Raw genomic sequence first — 20,610 nt, 5'->3', positions numbered from 1 at the left:
TTAAAAGTATACAATTGGTACAAATACAAAAGTGTTTAAAAATAGAAAATATCGAAGCTTCCCCTCGGTGCATAATTTCACCACTTAGGAATAACAGGTTTTAACGTTGTTATATTCCTTGTTGATTTTTCTGGGTTCATTCACTTTTATTAGTTAAGTGCCTGTATTACAGGATGCTCTCTGAGAACATAAATACTGTACAAATAAGGATATACTCTGTGTCAGTGAGGAGTGATAGTCTGTAGCGTTGATCCAGGTCTGTTTCTCAGGCTTTGGCTTCTCAGTGCATATTGTGCTGTATAGACTTGACAAACAGCCCAGAGGTTGAGATGGTGGACTAACAGAACTCTTTTAAGTCCTGGAGAACAAAGGTACGGAGGCCTGAAGATACAAAGCATGTTCATTCAAGAAATTTTGGCTATTCCAGTTTGTCTCGATCAGTTGTCCTCAACCCTGGTTGTTTACTGTTATCATCAACAGAGTTAAAAGACGAATAATTCCTAATGACCAGTACCTCCTGGGGTTAATTAGGGCAGCACCATCTTTGAGAGTAGATTCAGCCATTAGTATTTTTAAACAGCTCCTCAGATACACTGTGCAGCTAAAATTGGGAGGAGAACTACTGGCCTAGAGCCTAGAGAATGGGAAACAGAGAAGGAGGGGAAGCGCAAAGGGAATTCGGGGCCACAGTATGAACATGAACTTGATCTTGGATTTTGTTTGGCAGACAATATAGAATAATTAGCTTTTGAGCAAGAGGGCCACAGGAAGTATAATTATAGGGCAGTTAATTTTGTAGGAGTGATAGAATGAGTTGGAGGTAATGAACTCATGAGGTCCCCACAGTCCAGGAAGAAGACAGGGAGGCACCACGGGGCTCAGTGGCAGTGGGAATGGAAGGGGAGGCGTGGGCGTGGGAGAGGCAGCAAAGTGGAGCCGGTTAGCTGTGGGGCTGGGCAAAGGCAAGTTATCTTATGGGCGTAAAGTAATTCGTTTGGTTTGAAAGAACTTTAAAATTTTTTTTTTTTATTTTGGAGGGGTAATTAGGTTTATTTATTACTGTTATTTTTAACTTAACAGAAGTACTGGGGATTGAACCCATGACCTTGTGCATGGTAGGCATGTGCTCTGCCACTGAGCTATACCCTCCCACCAAGTTTTAATTTTTTTTTTTTTGATTCTTTTTTTTTGGTGGGGAGGTGAGGTAATTAGGTTTATTTATTTATTTACTAATGGAGGTACTGGCGACTGAACCCAGGACCTTGTGCGTGCTAAGCACACACTCTACCACTGAGCAATACTCTCCTCCCTGTTTTGTTTTTATCAGATATATGGAAGGTGGGATGAAAACCAGTTTGGAGAAATATGATGAATGTGACTTTTGATTGCTTGCAGTTGAGATTTAGAGGAGCATGTCGGTGGAAATCTCCCGCACAGAGTAGGCAATATAGGGTAGAGTATGGGAGGTAGCTTGTGGCTCTAAATGAAAATGTGAAAATTCCCCACATATAAAGATTGATGAAGTCGGGGAGTGAATGAGGTAGTTGAGTGAGGAGTGTGTAAATGGAAGATGGGGAGGCTGGGTACCAAACCTTTAGGTGCATCTTAGTTCATGGAGTAGAAGAAAGAGGGAGGCATTAAAGGAGCCTTGATTCAGTGACACTGGGGGGTCAGATTTCTCATCAAAACAGATATAATTACACCAGGTACAATTTGTTTAGTTTTTCTGCTTGCACAGATTAACCTAAGTGCTTTGTGTACATTCTTTTCAAAAGGCGATGGCAGTTTTGGATCCGTTTATCAAGCAACCTATGAAGGAGAAGAAGTGGCTGTGAAGATCTTTAATAAACATACATCACTCAGACTGCTAAGACAAGTAAGGAATCTGATAGCATTATTACGTTGAATCGTGCATCGTCAGTCTCCCGGACCTCTTGTTTTGCATGCGTTTGTGAGAACACAAAATGATGATTCCCCCCAAAGCCAACTTGAGTTTAGTTATGAAATCCCACTTTTGTCCTTTCTCTGTGGAGTAAAAAAGTCTTGTTTTGTTTCTCCTGTTGAAAATCAAAGACAGTATTTGGAGAATTCTTGTTCCAGGCTTCACAGTTAGAGACTACAAGTAGAGAAGAAAAGAGGGTGTCTTTTTCGCATTTTTGTGATTCAAAAGAACCAAAATCCTTGCAACATTAACCCGTTTAGAAACTTCTCGGCCTCAGTTAAGTCACGTGTTCTTTGCTCAGCAACCACGTATGTTCAGGGCAGTGCTGATTGGCTTACACCTGTGTTACGAACCATCCAATCTGGTGATGAGGAGGGTATTATTTAGAATATTCCAGCCTCTCCCTGAGGCTGAGGCTGGGGTCAGTTCCCCTTAAAGTTCCTGGGCTGCCTGGGTGAGGGTTGGATACCTCAGCAGAATCAAGGTCCCCTTAGGAAGAAAGAAAGTTGAATGGAAAGTGAATGAATAACCAAGAGTGGTCACGAATACCCTCTCGTTTTGAACTACAGGTGGGGATTCATGTCTTTTTTTCTGAATCTTTCTTGACAGTAGGGATGAGGGAGAGAGACAGGGTGAGAGGAGAGGTAAAATTCAATGTGAATTCTGCAATCTTACAACCAGAATGCAACTCTGTTTTTGAATCTATTCATTCTTATTTTTTTTTCTCAATTTATTAAAAAAAATTTGTGCCTGAATCTGACTCTAAATAACTTAATGTCAACAACAACAAAAAATACAGTTGCAATTACATTAATTACTCTGAATAATGAAAATAATTCCATGTCTGTGCAAAATATCCTGCAGTAATTTTGATTATTACTACCAAAAGTTACACTGGAGCTCTAAGAATAAGCTAATAAACATTTTGTATGTCGAAGTAAGACTGTGAACCAAATCTGGGCACAGTCTATTTCTATCTGTAGGCAGTTTGTTGTCTAAATTGATTTTTGAGTCTTGGTCATTCGTCTTCAACGTAAGTTTCAAATTTTATGTAATGTGCTCAGGGAACCCGGTTGGAAATCAGAACACTCAGAATGTATGTGGGACTGATGAGTGTCTAGGCAGCTAGGTAAACCAAGGAAATGGTAGAAGAAACAGAAACAGTAGAGTGTGTGTAATATGCTTCTTTAAAAAATTAAAAAAGGGAAGGAAAGGAAAGGAAAGCACTTCAGTGTTTGGTGCTGCATTTGGAGGGTCATTCTACCCATGGTCAGGAATCAGGGCTGATCTGTTTCACTCTCCGGCTCCTTTATCTTTGCAGTCAGTAAACTGCTTTTCTAGGATAGGAAATTAGGCTTAGGCTTCTGTCTGTGCCTGTGAAAGAAAACAGAGCTAACTTGACTTTTTCTCATCAGTTTTAACCAACTGAGCTAATCAGACAGAGACCAAAAAAGATTTTTATCTATCAAGGAAATATGGTTGCAGTCTGAAGCTCCTGTTCTAGGAAAGTTCCCTCTCAGGGCACTGACCCTTTCTTGTTCAGCCTGTGGAATTCTCCACACTTCAGTTCCCTGATAAAGGCAGCTGGCACCCATAATCCCCATCTTTGAAGCTGGTTTTTAAGAAGCAGGGCTTCTGCAGAAATCACAGTTTAAAACAGGAATTAATTTGCTGTCACGTAAGTGATAAATTTCCATGACATACCGTTTCAGAGTAGAGTTCAATACACCAAATAATGTGTATAGGGAATTCAAAAGCAGCAGTATCCTCAGAGAGATGGTAAAGTCTCGCGTAATGTGGCCCAGGAATCAGGATGGAGACCTTTCTGTTCCAGCTCACTTCTTGGATTCAAGAGGGATTGTTACACCTAGGGGTTGCTTTCTTTAGTAAGAGGGGGTCCAAGGCAGGGCTCTCTGAGGAAGTAAGAGTATTTGAGCTAAGATCCGAATGGCAGGAAGCCCTTAGCAGCCATGTGAAGGGTGAGGGGATTTGTAGGCAGAGGGATCAGCAAGGGCATAGATAGCCCGGGGCTGGAATGGAGGGAGCTGGGTGTGTGCGGTGCTGGGGATTTTAATGAGCACCAATGTGAAAGCAGTTTGGTGAATAGGGAAGAGAGAGAAAGGAGATTAGGTCTGAGAGATAGGCTAAGGCCAGATCAGGTCAGGCCATGAAGGCTATAATAGTCGTGTATGAGATTTTAATTTAAAAGCAGCAGTGGGGGTTGGGTACAGCTCAGTGGTAGAGTGCGTGCTTAGCATGCTCGAGGTCCTGGGTTCAATCCTCAGCACCTCCATTAAGAATAAATAGATAAATAAACCTGATTACCATCCCCGCCCCCCCCCCAAAATAAGATTTAAAAAAAATAAAAGCAATGGGAAGTCATTAGAGAGTTTTCAGTGGGGGTAATGCCGTGTATTTCTGTTAAACTTGGACACTACCGTTCGTAAACCTTTCTGGTCACTAAGCCAGAAATGATAGGCAGATTGAACCTCACAGGCCAGTTGTAGCTGATCAGTCCTGGCTGCTCAGGATGCTGGGCTGAGGATTCGGTGGCTAAGCAGGATTCAGTAGGTAAGAGTGACATGACCCATTATTGTGACCATAATGCATGTACTGTGCCAGCATTAAATGTACTGATAAAGCAAAGCAAAGAGAAAACTAGACCTTAACATTTTAATTCAGAATATAGCTGCAAAACCCACGGTTTACTTCTGAAAATGTGGAAAATATAAAAAAAGCTCAAAGAAGAAATGGGAAGTTTGCCCATAGTCCAGTCACCCAGAGAAGACCGTGCTCAGAGTGTTGACGAGCTTCAGGGAAGAGACACTTGGGTAAGAGCTGACGGTCCATTGCTCTTAAATGGTTTTTGACCTTGCAGGAGCTGGTGGTGCTCTGCCACCTCCACCATCCCAGCTTAGTATCTCTGCTGGCGGCTGGGATTCGTCCTCGAATGTTGGTGATGGAGTTGGCCTCCAAGGGGTCCCTGGATCGCCTGCTTCAGCAAGACAAAGCCAGCCTTACCAGGACGCTGCAGCACAGGATCGCGCTCCACGTGGCTGATGGCTTGAGGTAGTTGATCAGGTCCTGCGTTTTGCCGTTCAGCGCGTGCTGAGTGTGAGCCCAGACTTACTCTTGGGCTCGGAGAACAGCGCTTCCCTGTAACACTGTGTCCCGGAAGTATTTCACCAACTTTTTGGGTGTAAAAGCACCACTTCCCTGATCAGATTTTGTCATTTTTATCAAATCAGACTAGGAAGAGCCTGCAGACCTCATAGGTAGCTGAAGTAGAGTCTGAACCCAGGAGTTCTGCTCCAGAGCCCACGTTCTTCCCCTTGCATTGACCTCCCTTCCCTAAGAAATGCAGGCGAGCCTTCAAAGTAGCAAGAATGTCAGGTGTCATGGATAATCCTAGTAAGGAAAGACCAGTTCATATTTCTGAAGGCACTACCGTGATTCGAGTCAGGTTGTTCTACAAGACGGCAGTCTCAGAGTGACCCCCAGCCCCGTGGCCACAAGACACCCAGACGGAGCTGTGGAGAGGCAGCCCAATGGAGTGGAAAGACCATGGCCCTTGGAGTCAGAGGGACTCAGAAAAATCACCCTCCATACACCTAGTTACCTCTGATTTTGTATCTAGGATTCTTTTTTTTTTTTAATCTCTAAACTGTGACTGATACTTAATCTTCAATTATTACTTCTGGGACTTCTGTAGTAATTGAAGACATCCCAAATTAAACTCTTGGTGTTCCCCATCTCCACTGCTCCCCCTCCCCGGGCCACCCAGCTGTGTCACCTTGGAGTCACCCTCCACTCTTTCCTTTCTCTTCCATCCCACACCTAACCCTCCTGCAAGTATTTTCAGCGCTGGCATCAAAATACGTCTCAGTGCAGCTCCTTCTCATGACTTCTCTCTCCCTCCCAGCAGAGTCTGAGCCGCTGGCGTCTCTCCTCGCCCGACTGGCTTCCCTGTTTTCACCTTTGCCCCGTACAGACCGTCCCTCACTTGGCAGCCGGATTGTTCTAACGTGGACGTTGGAGCAAGTCTTTCTCTTGCTGTCGGCCCTCTCCTATCGCGCTCTCTGGTCACTGTGCTCAGCCACTCGCCTCCCTGAGGTTTCCTGGCTGTGCCGGAACCTTTATACCAGTTCTTAATGTCTAACCCCGAGTTCTTAATGTCTCATTTCATGCAGGTTTGGTCTCAGAGAGGCTGTCCCCGACTACTTTCCATCTCTCTGGCACCTGTAGCACTTATCACTGCCCGGTATTCTTTACATTTTCATTTAAAACCTTTCTTTGTTGTCTGTCTGTGCTGCCAGAGTCTAAGTGCCACGACAGCAGGGACTTTTCATCTTGTTCGCCATTGTACCCCAGCACTCTGAACAGTGCGTCCTCGGTAAATACGTGTCGGCATTGGGGACAGAAGGAGAAAAGGGGAAGGAAGGAAACAGTGCCTGGGGCAGAGCAGCCACAAAGTGGGTGCGAATTTCATTCTCTTCCTTCCCTTCTCGAATTGTGTCTCTTCCTTTCTGACAATAACCAGAAATGTAAATGGAATAGATGGGAAGGAAAACAAACACTGCTCATAAACAATGAAAACCAAACTGTTGATATAGGATATAATTATTCATACCGTATAGGAGATACAATGAGAAAATAAAATAAGCAGATTCTTTCTCCTAGAAGAGTCCAGAAGCTATTGAAAAACATACAGATTATTAAATGGAACAGAAAAGCAAAGATTTGGATCTGGGTTGCTATAATTCCTTTTGAACAGCAGGGGGAACCATGTACTAAATCAATCTAGATAAAGTGCAGCCATGTCTTATATATTTAAAAGCTGATATGGGTCACCTTCCTTAATTTACCTAACTCCCGGTCCTGGGTTTCCCCGAAATCTTCCACGTAATTCCCAAAGTGCTCGTTCATAAAATTAATAATTGATTTTGAAAAATTCATCACTGCTTTTAAAAGACCTCATCTCTAAAATAACTTAATCTGGTTCTTGGAGACCCTTTAAAATAATCAATCCAGCAGCTTCTGGTAAAGTAAGTGAAATCTCAGCATATTTTCCTATCATTTGCCTGATTTGTTCTCAGCAAAAGCTAGGACAGCTTTTTGGGTCTTGTGCCACAAGAGGCTGGTGGATTTCAGGAGCTATCAGTCCTCTAAATGTATTTTAAAAACTCAGCATTAAGGTTTGTCTTCCCGAACATACTGTAGCATAGAGCTGTAACTGCAGAGGTGGAAGGAGACAGCAAAGTCACACACCTTCTTCATGTCACGTATTCCCTCTTTTGCAGTCTTGCCTTCAACTGTTAGCTGACGTCTCTGATTCAGTCCGCTCCTTTGAGCTCTTTATTATAATTCTCACCTACCTATGAAGGTATAGTCACCTATATTTCACATAAGTTTCCATTTCATTCATTTTCAAAATTGAGTTTACTTTCTCTGCTACTTCCTTCCACCATGAATCTGTTCTTTATCTTGCTAGCAAAAATCTTTGTAGTGACATCCAGACCAACCTCTACCCTCCAAAAGTAAGTACTCAGTTTGTCCACCAAATCCTTGACTACTTTACATTGTCTTTTTAATTTATTCATTCATTTTTAAAAATTCTTTAAAAATTGTTTTCTTTCTTAATGTTTTTATTATTTTAAATTTTATTGGGGGGGTAATTAGGTTTGTTTGTTTGTTTGTTTGTTTATTTATTTATTTATTTATTTATAGCAGAGGTACTGGGGATAGAACCCAGGACCTTTTGCGTGCTAAGCTGGCACTCTACCACTGAACTATACCCTCCCCAATCCATTCATTTATTTTTATGCCACTATTACGGCCTTTGTCCTGTCCCTTCAGGGGATTATCAGAATATTTCTTCTAAAATAAAATCCCCTTATGCTTGAAATTCCCTGGCAGTTCCAAGTTATCCGCAGAGTACATCCAAAGTCCTTGGCACAGCGTCAGAACTCCTTACGGATGCCTCGTGCCTGCCTCTCCAGCCTCCTGCTGTTCCACTGTCCTGTCTCCGCCATCCATCCACGCGGAAGGGCTTGACTTCTCATCAGCATCCATGTCTATCTTTGCGTTGGTCCTTCCTCTCTTTTCACAAAATTGTCTGGAGAACTCATTTCCGTCTAGAACTTCCCGCACAAACCAGCTCCACAATGATGCCTGACTGCACCCTGAGGACTTGGCCTCAGCAACACGTGTTTCTTGAGTCTGCTCCAGGCAGGACTTTGTGCTGGCCCATGAAGAGGGAAAGATTGAGGCTGAACATTTACAGGCTAGTGGGAGAGTCTGTTTCTCTATCTGTACCCCTCTGCTTTTCTTCCTCTGACGTCTCTAGCGTCTGGTACTCACCACATTTCTGCGATTTTGTTCAAACAGCTGTCTCTCTTTCTAGAATGTGAGCCCTTAAAAGCAGAGACACAAAGATGGCTTTAGACCCCCAGTGACAGACCCTCATAGATACACCATATATATTTGTTAAAATGAATGGATGCATTCTATTTTTAGAATAATTCTCTGTAGGATGAAATAGTTTACTTTATTTTATTTATTATTTTTTATTGAAGTATAGTCAGTTACAATGTTTCAGTTTCTGGTGTACAATAAAATGTCCCAGTCATGCATATATATACATATATTCATTTTCATATTCTTTTTCTTTAAAGGTTACAAGGTATTGAATACAGTTCCCTGTGCTATACACAAGAAATTTGTTTTTTTTATCTATTTTTATATATAGTGGTTAACATTTGCAAATCTCGAACTTGCAGTTTATCCCTTCCCACCCAAACTTTAAGTTATAAAGAAAGGGGTTTCTTAGCAACATTGATGACAATCACAATAAACAAAATGAGTTTCGACCAGTTCATTTTAATAAAATATTTGACAATGCTCATTGTCATATGATACATGAATTATGGCTGAATGATTCTCAGTAAGGCAAGATCTGCACTTGTTAATATTTCGAGAGCTATTCTGCCGTCCTCTTAAAAGCTATTAAAACTGCACTTTTAAGATTAAATTCTATAATTGAACATTTTAACTAATCCAGATAATCTTTTCCTCCTACTGACATGATTTCAAATTAAGTTTAACTGATTTTTGTAATTTTGGAAAGTGTTCCAAGAGAGTCTGTTCTATAAATATTCTGACAGAGGCATGCGTTATGAAGGATTTGGCTGCTATTCAATTATGCATGACTTGGCTTTAACTATTTTTCTTCTTAATCTCCCAGCTTTTCTCTTCAGAAGGGCAGGAGTAGCTAATGGCCTTTCAGTAAGCCCTTGGTAAATTTTTCTTCTAAGACCATTACTTATTGTTAAGGTCAACTTCATTAGTACATCTATCTTACTTTTCAGCCAAAAATATGTCTACCGAAAGGAATAGGCCAAATGTCAAATGTGATAACTACATCCTGGAAGAGAAAGAATCTTCTATTGCATTAGCTGATGCAATTAAATGATTCACTGTAGGCCTTCAATCAATGGGAAGTTCAGGGTTTTGCTGCCACGCTGCTCCCAGTCCCTCTAGCAGTGATTGGTACTGGGTAATGGAGTAAATATTGGTTGATGTAATGTGAATCAAAACCAAAAGCCCCAAGCAAAGGATTTAAATTTACCTCTATGTTCTATGAACAATTGTTCTTTCTACGTAGGTCAAGATATATTTGTGAGATCACGTGCAGAGAGTTATGGCAAAGCTGACATCAGGGGACAGGAGAAACAGAGTTGGGGAGAATCTGAATTTTGTGGATGTGTAAGGAAAGGCAATTGAATTATTTTAGCAGTTAGGGCACGGTAATAGCTCGTTGGCCATGTTTCCATAATGGATAAGACCTGGTTGAGATTAAAACTTTGTTCTTTTTTATATTAACTAATTTTTATTCTTTACTTACAGTGAGTTTCCAGCTCTAGTTGCTTATGGTTGAATAGATCAGTTTATAAAAGGAAAGACTTTAAAATCCCCCACATCACCTTCCCTAAGACAATGTTTTATTCATTCCAACTCTCAGTCCAAAATTTTCTTTGTTAATTTATAATAGAATTGGGTTTAAAGTAAATTACATCTTCAAATGGTATGGTATTGATATCTAGAAGTCTTTTATTCTGTTTGTCCCTATTGAACAAAGTGAAGATTATTTTTCAAAAAATTAGGAAAGATTTTCATCAGAAAAAGATAAATATCAAAGGAGAAATGTAGTAGAGAGTATTTTTAAAGCTAAGTTACAATGGCCACACTACCCAAAGCAATCTACAGATTTAATGTGATCCCTATCAAATTGCCTAGGACATTTTCCACAGAACTAGAACAAATAATCCCAAAATTTATATGGAATCACAAAAAACCCAGAATTTCCACAGCAGTGCTGAAGAAAAAGAATGAAGCTGGAGGAATAATCCTCCCAGACTTCAGACAATACTACAGAGCTACAGTAATCAAAACAGCATGGTATTGGTACAAAAACAGACATATGCATCAGTGGAACAGAATAGAGAGCCCAGAAATGAACCCACAAACTTTTGGCCAATTAATCTTTGACAAAGGAGGCAAGAACATACAATGGAGTAAAGACAGTCTCTTCAGCAAATGGTGTTGGGAAAACTGGACAGCAGCATGTAAATCAGTGAAGTTAGAACACTCCCTCACACCATACACAAAAATAAACTCAAAATGGCTTAAAGACTTACACATAAGACAAGATACAAATCTCTTGGAAGAAAACATAGGCAAAACATTATCTGACATATATCTCAGCAATGTTCTCCTAGGGCAGTCTACCCAAGTAATAGAAATAAAAGCAAAAATAAACAAATGGGACCTAATTAAACTTAAAAGCTTTTGCATAGCAAAGGAAAACATAAGCAAAACAAAAAGACAACCAATGGAATGGGAGAAAATATTTGTAAATGATGTAACTGACAAAGGCTTAATTTTCAGAGTATATGAACAGCTCATACAACTTAATAACAAAAAAAGAAACAACCCAATCCAAAAATGGCCAGAAGACCTAAACAAGCAATTCTCCAAGGAAGACATACAAATGACTAATAGGCACATGAGAAAATGCTCAATATCGCTAATTATCAGAGAAACGCAAAGCAGAACTACAATGAGATATCACCTCAGACCAGTCAGAATGACCATCATTCAGAAGCCCACAAATGATAAATGCTGGAGAGGCTGTGGAGAAAAGGGAACCCTTCTACACTGCTGGTGGGAATGTAGTTTGGTGCAGCCATCATGGAAAACAGTATGGAGATTCCTCAAAAGACTAAACATAGACTTAACAATCCCACTCCTGGGCATATATTCAGAGGTAGCCTTAATTCAAAAAATACATGCACCACGGTGCTCATAGCGGCACTATTTACAATAGCCAAGACATGGAAACAACCTAAATATCCATCAACAGATGACTGAATAAAGAAGTTGTGGTATATTTCTACAATGGAATACTACTCAGTCATAAAAAGAATATGGTATTCCATTTGCAGCAACATGGATGGACCTGGAGATTGTCATTCTAAGTGAAGTAAGCCAGAAAGAGAAAGAAAAGTACCATATGATGTCACTTATATGTGGAATCTTAAAAAAAAAGAGAAGCAAACTTCTTTACAAAACAGAAACAGACTCACAAACATAGAAAACAAACTTATAGTTACCAATGGGGGAAGGGAGTGGGAAGACATAAATTGGGAGTTCAAGATTTGCAGATACTAACTAATATATATGAAATAGATAAACAACAAGTTTATACTGTTTAGCACAGGAAATTATATTCAATATCTTGTAGTAACTTATGGTGAAAAGGAATATGAAAATGGGTATATGTATGTTCCTATATGACTGAAGCATTGTGCTGCACACCATAAATTGACACAACATTATAAACTGACTATACTTCAGTAAAAAATAATAAAAATAAAAACTAAGATAAACTGTGTGATTTTAAGGAAATCAAAACTGTTAAACAAATGAGAGTTATAACAAATTACTATCAATGCTTATTTAGCATATTCCCATTTTAAACTAATTAAAATATTCAGATGATCATTGAGAGAATTCAGAATTCCTTTCAGTTAATTATTAAAGTACACACACAAAAAAATCTCCAAAAATTGATACTTTGCTTGAAGTAGTTGTGTCTTAAAAGTTTAAATCACTTATAAGGATTGACATGTCTTGTTTGTTCTAAAAGCATAAGCTTGCTTTGTAACATTGGACTTGAATGTTTTGATTTCCTTCTGCAATATCTCTTAACTTTGAAGGTCACACTTAGCACAGAATTTTTGATGCTTTGCATCATGGACACATATATTTTTCCAAATCATGAGAAAATGTATTATGATGTAATCACAGTTGGTAAGATTTCCCGTGCCTTTTGTGGCAGATACCTCCACTCAGCCATGATTATATACCGTGACTTGAAGCCCCACAACGTGTTGCTCTTCACCCTGTATCCCAACGCTGCCATCATTGCCAAGATTGCTGACTACGGGATTGCCCAGTACTGCTGTAGAATGGGGATAAAAACGTCCGAGGGCACACCAGGTGGGTGATGCGGCATGTTTAATAATTCCCTCTTCAGGATGAATACCCACCGACTTCATGTGTGAGTTCAGCAGAGTCAAGAGAACACAGTAGCCTGTCACACTGCAAACAGGGGTGTATTGTGTGATTGACCGCGACCAGTACATTTGTGATTTTGTACACTGTATCCGGTAGGGCGAAAAAAATCAACTGATGTGATTTTTCTAGGGAAAAAAAAGACAAATGAAAAAAATAGAGTATGTTGGATGTCAAGTTACATTTTTAAAAGCTGGATTAAAAAAAAAACAAAACTTTTGACAGGCTCCAGAGGTGGTAGAAAAGGAACAACAAAGTTTTCATCTAGGTGGTGTTAACACTTGCCTAAAAGTGAGGCAAACCAAGTTCAAGTTCACAGAGTTCACAGACCCTTTCTCATAACTCTGAAACCCAAATACCTTTGAAAAACCCAGAGTTTTATTTACAACCGATTTGGTGGCATACTAAGTGAGGTCAGACTGAATTGAAGCTTATTATGATCTTTATTTCTCACACTCACTGTGAATGTTTGCATGTTTTGTGGCAGAAGAAACAAGTCTGAGTACAGGGTGCTGGCCCTGAGCCCACTGAAGGGTTATGTAATTTGTTATATATATATTATTATTAACTTTCTTAAATATGAAAAAGTATAAATTCCTAAATACTTCTGGTGCCAAGAGTTTCAGATAAAGGCTTGGGGACTGGAGATCTTAGTTGTACTGTTCTTGATACAAATGTACTGTCTTATTCTTACTGATTGGTACAGGAGTTTAAACCTTTAAACACTGGACTTCCTTTTCCTTTCTTCATAATTCATAAGTTGTTAATACTTCAATATTTAAAAATAATGTAGCATCTCTCTTTGGCCCTGTTAAGCAAGATGAGTCATGGTTACTCTGTACAGTGAAACATAGCCATTCTGTACACCCTCCTATATATGATCTCCCAACTTCACAGGCATCCTTTACTTACCTTAGATTATAATATTGCTTTTCAGGGTCGTTCCTAACCCTTTTTTGTCCTGCCTGTCGTAATACTCCTCTTACTTTTACCGTTAACTGACTTCCCACCAGTGAAAGTTCTGTTCGCTGTGTTCTTGTGTTTTCATGGTCTTAGGCTCAGATACGTTCTTTCCACATGGAATCCTCCTTTCTCAGCTCTTCATCCTCTTCTAGACTGAGCTTCTTCAGAATCTCAGCTTCTGGTTGCCATAGGGCGAGCAATCTGTGCAGGCAACTTGTCTTTTGGATTTGTTTGAGTGGAAATAGGAAATTGAAGGGTTGACGTCTGTTTAGTTGGGGACAGCTCCATCTTTAGAGATATCTGACCTGGTTGATTGTTTGTAAATAAAATTACAGGTGTCCTGACATCATCCAGATGATTGAAGCCCAATTAAAACACATTCCTAAGGCAGAAGAAAATAGAGGATATCTGAGTAGACAGAAGATCCAGGTTGTTCCCTCTCCTCCTCCCCTTCCCCCGTTTATGTCCTTAGACGAGCAGATGGCGCCAGCTTCCAATGTCTGGTTTTATTTTTGCTCCAAACACATATCCTCTCTTTCATATTACGTAGCTATATGTTGGAAGTAGAGTGTGCATTCTCATAAACATTTCAAAGTGTATTTTCTCGCTGCAAGTGTCTCTGGGTGGTTCAATAATAGTAAATTATCATCTCTTCAGCACCGGCTGTGTACCAGGATCAGGGCCAGGTTCATTAAACGCATGGAATTGTATCCTCATGCCAGGGCCCAAAGTTAGCTTTTCTCTTCTCCTCTGTAAAATGAGGAAGCTGAGACTCAGCCAGATTAATAAGTTGCACAAAGTCACGCAGTAGGTGGCCAAGATAAATCTCACCCTAAATGACAATTGAGCCCAGCACTATTTGGCTTTAAATCCTATACAAGCAGACCTTATATACTCTATTTCACTTTATTATGCTTTGCAGATGTTGTATTTTTTTTATTTTTTTTTAAACAAATTGAAGGTTTGTGGCAACTGTGCATCAAGCCAGTCTGTCGTTGCCATTTTTCCAACAGCATTTGCTCACTCTGTGTCTCTGTGCCACATTTTGGTAATTCCTCCAAAATTTGAGACCTTTTCATTATTATTATACTTGTTAAGGTGATCTGTGATCAGTGACCTTTGATGTTGCCTTTGCAAAAAGAGTGTGACTTGCTGAAGGCTTAGACGATGGTTCGCATATTTTAAGCAATAAAGCCTTTTTTAATAAAGGTATGTACATTGTTTTTTAGATGTAATACTGTTGCACATTCATAGACTACAGCATAGCGTAGATGTAAATTTTGTGTGCACTGGGAAACCAAAAAAATTTGTGTGACTCAGTTTATTGTGATACCTGCTTTATGGAGGTGGTCCAGAACCAAACCGGCAACATCTCCAAGGGTACACCTGTAGTCGCTCTCCTGGTTCACATGCAACTCTAACATGTACTCAAAGAAGTTTATGTAATCAATTTTAGTTATTAAAATCCAGATAAGCAAAGCAAAATGACAGGGCTGTCCACCACAAATATTGTCAAGGACAGGTTTGGAGGAATAATCTCAGAAGATGGGATCCCACCTAGAAAACGTGGGCATGTGATGGGGTTTTTCGCTTGGAAGATCTATGCGTTGTCCTGTCTCGTGAAGGTGAGCTGGGCCGCTCATCTGGGGCCTGCACTTTTCTCCTTGACCATCCCCCAGCCCAGGCACTCGGCTCATGGACAGGACATCCTGCTGTGGAAGCCTCAACCCCTTCCCTGGCAGCGGATCCCTCTGGTCCTTGTTGATTGTGCTCCGGGACTGGAGCCTGCCACCTCCCTCAGTGGGCTGGGCCAGCCAGCAGCCAGCTCTTTTCAGCTCTGTTCAAACTTATGGTCCTTTAAGTATGACTTCCAGGTTTGGGTCAAAACCTGTCTAAAGCTTCATGTCCAACCAATTCTTCGTGCCAAGCTAGATACTTGTTCCTGATCCCTTGTGATCTGCTCTAGCTGTGCGCAGTAGCGCAAATATGGAGAAGGATCATGACAGCAAAACCCAGAGCCTGGTCCTGGCTGTTCTGCCCTCTCTTCCCCCAGGCTGCTTAGCCCACGGTAAACATTTTTCCTCGCTGTGTCTCGGACCTTCTCTTTATCATGACTGTATATATTACAGCACTTCTGTTCTCATTTCTGCCTGAAACTCAGATTTAAAATGTTGAATAACAGTCATTGTCACCACCGCTACCATCATCACCAAACTTTTCCTTCCCCAAAGCAGTTACATTTAAGAAGAAAGTCATTCCCTCACGTATGCTTTTAGTTCTCTCCTTCCCTCCCTTTGTAATGGATGTTCCTGTTAATGTTACACTTGGAAACTTTATGAGAAACAAAATGTAATGTTTAATTTGGAAACTTTCAGAGAAACAAAAGACCGTGTGTTTACTAGGCTTCAGTGAATTTTTATACTAACCGTTACGGTGGTGCATTCACCCTGTGTGGACAGCTGAGTGTGAGTTTATTACTGTGGTCTCAGGGAAGAGAGTGATGGAAACAAAATCTCTTCTATGGCACGGACAGAGTGTCTGCCTCATGCTTAGAGCTTTGTGTGGGTCGATTAGCTCATTTAATCTTTATGACCATCAGACATAAGTCCTATTACTATTCCTGGTCTACAGATAAGGACACTGAAGCTTAGGGACCATTGAAAATGTCTACAGGGTCGTGCAAGATGCAAATCCAAGCATCCTGAGAGAATAGCCCCTGGCCAGGTACCATCACAGCAGGAATGCAAAGGTAGAAACAGCTCGGTTATTAGCAAAGATCACAGTAGCTGTCAAGGTTTTGAAAGGTGAATATGGGATGGAAACTTTCAACTTCAAGTAATTTGGAGAGATTCAGCTTCAGCTCCATCTAATGGGTATGTTTATATTATATCCTGTTGGGTGAAATCATATGGTATTTGTCTTTCTCCATCTGGCTTGTTTCACTTAGCAAAATACCTTCAAGTTTCATCCATTTTGCCAATGGCAGGATTTTATTCTTTTATATGGGCAAGTAGTATTCCATTATATATGCCTACCACATTGATCTTTTCCACTGTTTCTTTACATTTCTATCTCATTTATTTCTGCTCTGATCTTTATTATTTCCTTCCTTCTACAATATTGGATTTTGTTTGTTCTTTTTTTTTTTCTCTCTCTCCCTTTAGGTGTAGTGTCTTTTCTTTTCAGCCCAAAGAATTTCCTTTAACATTTTTTTTGGACCTGTGGAGTTGCGGTGAACTCCTTTAGCTTTTGCTTATTTGGGAAACTCCAATCTCTCCTTCAATTCTGAATGATAACCTTGGGTAGAGAATTCTTGGTTGGACATTTTTTCCTTAGAGTGCTTTGAATTTTCCATTCTGGCATGTGAAGTTTCTGCTGAAAAGTCTAGTAGCTTCATGGAGTTTCCTTTGTATATAACAAGTTGTTTTTCTCTAGCTACTTTTATTCTTAACTTTTACCACTTTAATTATAATGCGTCTTGGCGTGTATCCCTCTGGATTCATCTTATTGGAACTCTCTGGGCTTTCTAGACCTGGATTAAGGAGGTTTTCCCCAGATTAGAGACATTTTTAGCCACTATTTCTTGAAATAATTTTTCTGGTCCTTTCTCTCCTCTCCTTCTGGAAACTCTATAATGTGGATGTTAGTCTGGTTGGTGATGTCCTAAAAGATCCTTTAGAGAGTGTTCATTTGAAAAACATTTTTATAATTTTGCTGCTCTGTCTGAATGAATTCCACTGCAGTCTTCCAACTCACTGCCTCATTCTTCTGCCTCACCCAGTATGTTGTTGAACCCCTCTAGTGACTTTTCAGTTCAGTTACAACTTCTGTTTGGTATGTTTGTATGTTTTCTATCTCTAGTGTTCAAGTTCTCACTGTGTTCATTCATTCTTCTCTCAAGTTCAGTGAACATCTTTATGACCCTTACTTTGAACACTTCACCAGGTGGATTGCTTGTCACTGTTTGGTTTAGTTTCTTTTCTTTTTTTCCTGAGGTTTTGTCTTGATATTTCAGTTGGAGCATATTCCTCTGTCTCTTCATTTTGCCTCATTCTCTATGTTTGTTTCTATGTATTAGGTAAGTCAGTGATCTCTCGTTTTCTTGAAGGAGTAGCCTTATTTAGGAGATGTCCTGTCCCTGTCCCTGTCCTGTCCCAAAATTGCAACCCTGCCTAGTTCCCAGCGCCAGGTCCTAAAGGGGTGTCCCCTCTGTGGACTGCATAACCCTCCTATTGTAGGAGAATTGCAGCTGGTGAGGCACACTGGTGGGCAGGGCTGGCCCCAGCCTGACTGCGAGGTCCAGCCACAATTTTTAAGTACTCTTGACTTTACCATTTATTTTCTGTGTGACCTTAGGAAATCATGTAACACTTTGAAAGGATTATGTTATTTGTGAAGTGGAAAGTTCTCATCTGCCTACCACAGGTGATTCTTGTGCATAGCGAATAAAATATTCAGGAAGGTGTCTGTAAAATGCTGTAGTGATAAGAATTAGGAACTGTTGTGATATGTTTACATTATGTCCTAGGTACAGTTTATTAAGGATCCAGTTTAGGACAATCTTAATTACTTATGCAATTCTTGAGCTTAGGTGTGAGAATGATGTTATGGCTGTATAGGAAAATGTTCTTATTCTAAGGATGTGTATTATACTTAGGGCTGAAATATTGTATCTGCTACTGCAATTTGACAGTATAATATATCAAATATTTTATATAGTTTTAATATAATTATATATATACACATACGAAGACAAGGAGGGAAAGAGAGAATGAGAGAAAAAGTGAGGGAGAAGACAGAGGTACAGATGTGGGAAGATGGTAATTCTGTGTGCGTGTGTGTGTGTAGAAAGAGAGGTAATAAATGTGGCAAAATGTTCACTGGAGAAGGTTAACAGTGCGGCAGGAGTGATCATGCTCAAATCTGACATCTCTATCCTTTTGACTCTTCACTTCCTTCTAGTCTGGGGAAGGATGGCTGAGCTTCATCTTTTGCTGGGAAGCTCTCTGTTACAGCGCACTGTTTCTCAATGCAGTCATTTCCTCCTTGGAGGGTATGAATTCACACTTGTTATATTTTCCTGGCTGTAGATTTACTATAACAATTATATATGTTCATTGCAGAAAATTTGGAAGCATAAGGGAAAATGAAAGCTACCCATAATTTCAGTACATGGAAATAATTATTATTACATTTGGATGTATTTCTTTATAGTCTTTAATTATTCACATTCCTGTTAACATTTTATTTTGGAAATGTTTAAGCCTACAGAAATGTTGAAAGAATAGCACAACATGTACTTACGTACCCTTCGCATATTTTGTTGATGATTGACTTTTTGCCACACAATTTTTCTGTCTCTTGCTCTCTTTGGGTATGAGTCTTTGAAATTAAGTTGCAGGTGCCATGCTTTGTCATCCCTAAAACATACTTGCATGTATTTTCCTCAGTAGAAGGATGTTTACTCACATAAACACCATACTGTTATCACAGCTAAGAAAATTAATTCAGTTGGTAACTTCCTGTCTATTCAGAATTCAGTTCAACATTCATTTTCTTTTCATTTACATTGCAGCGTGTCATCTTAAAATCACTTTTAAGTTACTGCGTAGTACACATTATTTAACTGATTTCCTTTTATAGTTGGATTTCTTTATTTGGGTCCTCTCTCTTTTCTTCTTGGTGAGCCTGGCCAGAGGTTTGTCAATTTTGTTTACTCTTTCAAAGAACCAGCTCTTGGTTTGATTGATTTTTTTTTTAGTTGGATTTCTTTAGATTGTTGATATTTTTACTATCATAAATCATGTTCAAATTACTCTTGTTTTTACCCCTGAAGAATTTAAAAGTGATTTATCTCTATTCTGGAATAAAAGACTTTATTTCCCTTTAAAAAAAAAATTCAGATGTGAGCCAACAGCTGAGAGAGAGTGCTTTCATTTGTTTTAGTCATGATTTTCTCTCTAGTGTTCAGTTGGGTAGAAGGAACAGGGTCACATGGTGTTAAAATAACGAGGCCATTAAAATTTTAGCCGGGTTAAAGAGATGTAGAGTAAAGTTTGGAAATCTCCCTCCTGACCCCTCCTCTGTTTGAAACACTGCCCTGGGAAGTTATTATTAAGAATGATGCAGGGTTTTTTCCCCCTTCTTAATCATTTTTATTGAATAGTTATCCTTATTATTCTTCAAGATTGACCTTGGGGCGAAACGTCCTGGGACAGGGCTGTTAATCAGCTTGATTAAGGGGCTCCTTGTAGAGATGATACCGCCTGTTTAGAACTCACCTTCCTGACTCTTTGTCAGCATCTGTGCCTAAATACATAGACACCTCTTTGGGTGGATGAACCCTGGGGGTGGGCATATTTATTAATATGTCTGCTTACTTTCAGGGTTCCGTGCACCTGAAGTTGCTAGAGGAAATGTTATTTATAACCAGCAAGCTGATGTATATTCATTTGGTTTGCTTCTCTATGACATTTTGACAACTGGAGGCAGAATAGCAGAGGGTTTGAAGTTTCCAAATGAGTTTGATGAATTGGCAATACAAGGAAAATTACCTGGTAAGTTTTATGTTATCTACAATATCAGTTACTATTTTTTAAATATTAGCAGCTTCATTTCCCAGTTATTTAATTATAATTGTATACCAATTGATTTCACAGCTGATTTTTTTTAATGCATGAATATTCTTTAATTCTGTGACACATTAAGACAAATCATAGGAGAAAGACGGCAGATTCAGGGTTTCTTTTTGGTATCACAAATGAATATTTACATATTTGGTGTTATGTTTAGAATGCTCAGAAAAGGAAATACTATTGAAACTCCAAATATAGTGACTTTTCTTCTCATAAAGAGCTACTAAGTGTCCATTAGCTTGGAGTCTTTTTATTTTCTTGGAGCGAAATAATTGCTATGCAGGATTGGAAGCTTGAATTATTTACAATAATAATTTTTAGTTGCAAATATTAGTAAGAGTTAGTGATTACTTAATGAGGTCATTAAGTCTCATTTTGAATGCTTTTAAGAAATTTTAGGACTTTGTCATTCATTCCTTAACTATTACTTTAGTT

At 39.5% G+C, this 20,610-nt stretch overlaps 1 protein-coding gene across 2 annotated transcripts in view; it reads left to right on the top strand.

Annotated features, from left to right (window-relative positions):
• The window catches only part of LRRK2 (leucine rich repeat kinase 2), a 135,512-nt gene that overhangs the window by 94,473 nt on the left and 20,429 nt on the right, over positions 1-20,610 (top strand). For both annotated transcript variants that reach the window (XM_074375025.1, XM_010970532.3), the window contains exons 39-42: positions 1,776-1,876; positions 4,821-5,011; positions 12,342-12,502; positions 19,927-20,097. In XM_074375025.1, the coding sequence (XP_074231126.1) occupies positions 1,776-1,876; positions 4,821-5,011; positions 12,342-12,502; positions 19,927-20,097 (624 nt within the window). The remainder of the gene's footprint in view (positions 1-1,775; positions 1,877-4,820; positions 5,012-12,341; positions 12,503-19,926; positions 20,098-20,610) is intronic.

Source organism: Camelus bactrianus, chromosome 12 (assembly GCF_048773025.1).
Source record: "Camelus bactrianus isolate YW-2024 breed Bactrian camel chromosome 12, ASM4877302v1, whole genome shotgun sequence".
NCBI classification, from domain to species: domain Eukaryota; kingdom Metazoa; phylum Chordata; class Mammalia; order Artiodactyla; family Camelidae; genus Camelus; species Camelus bactrianus.
The sequence above is the reverse complement of the archived record's forward strand: the minus strand, read 5'-3'. Positions and strand labels throughout refer to the sequence as shown.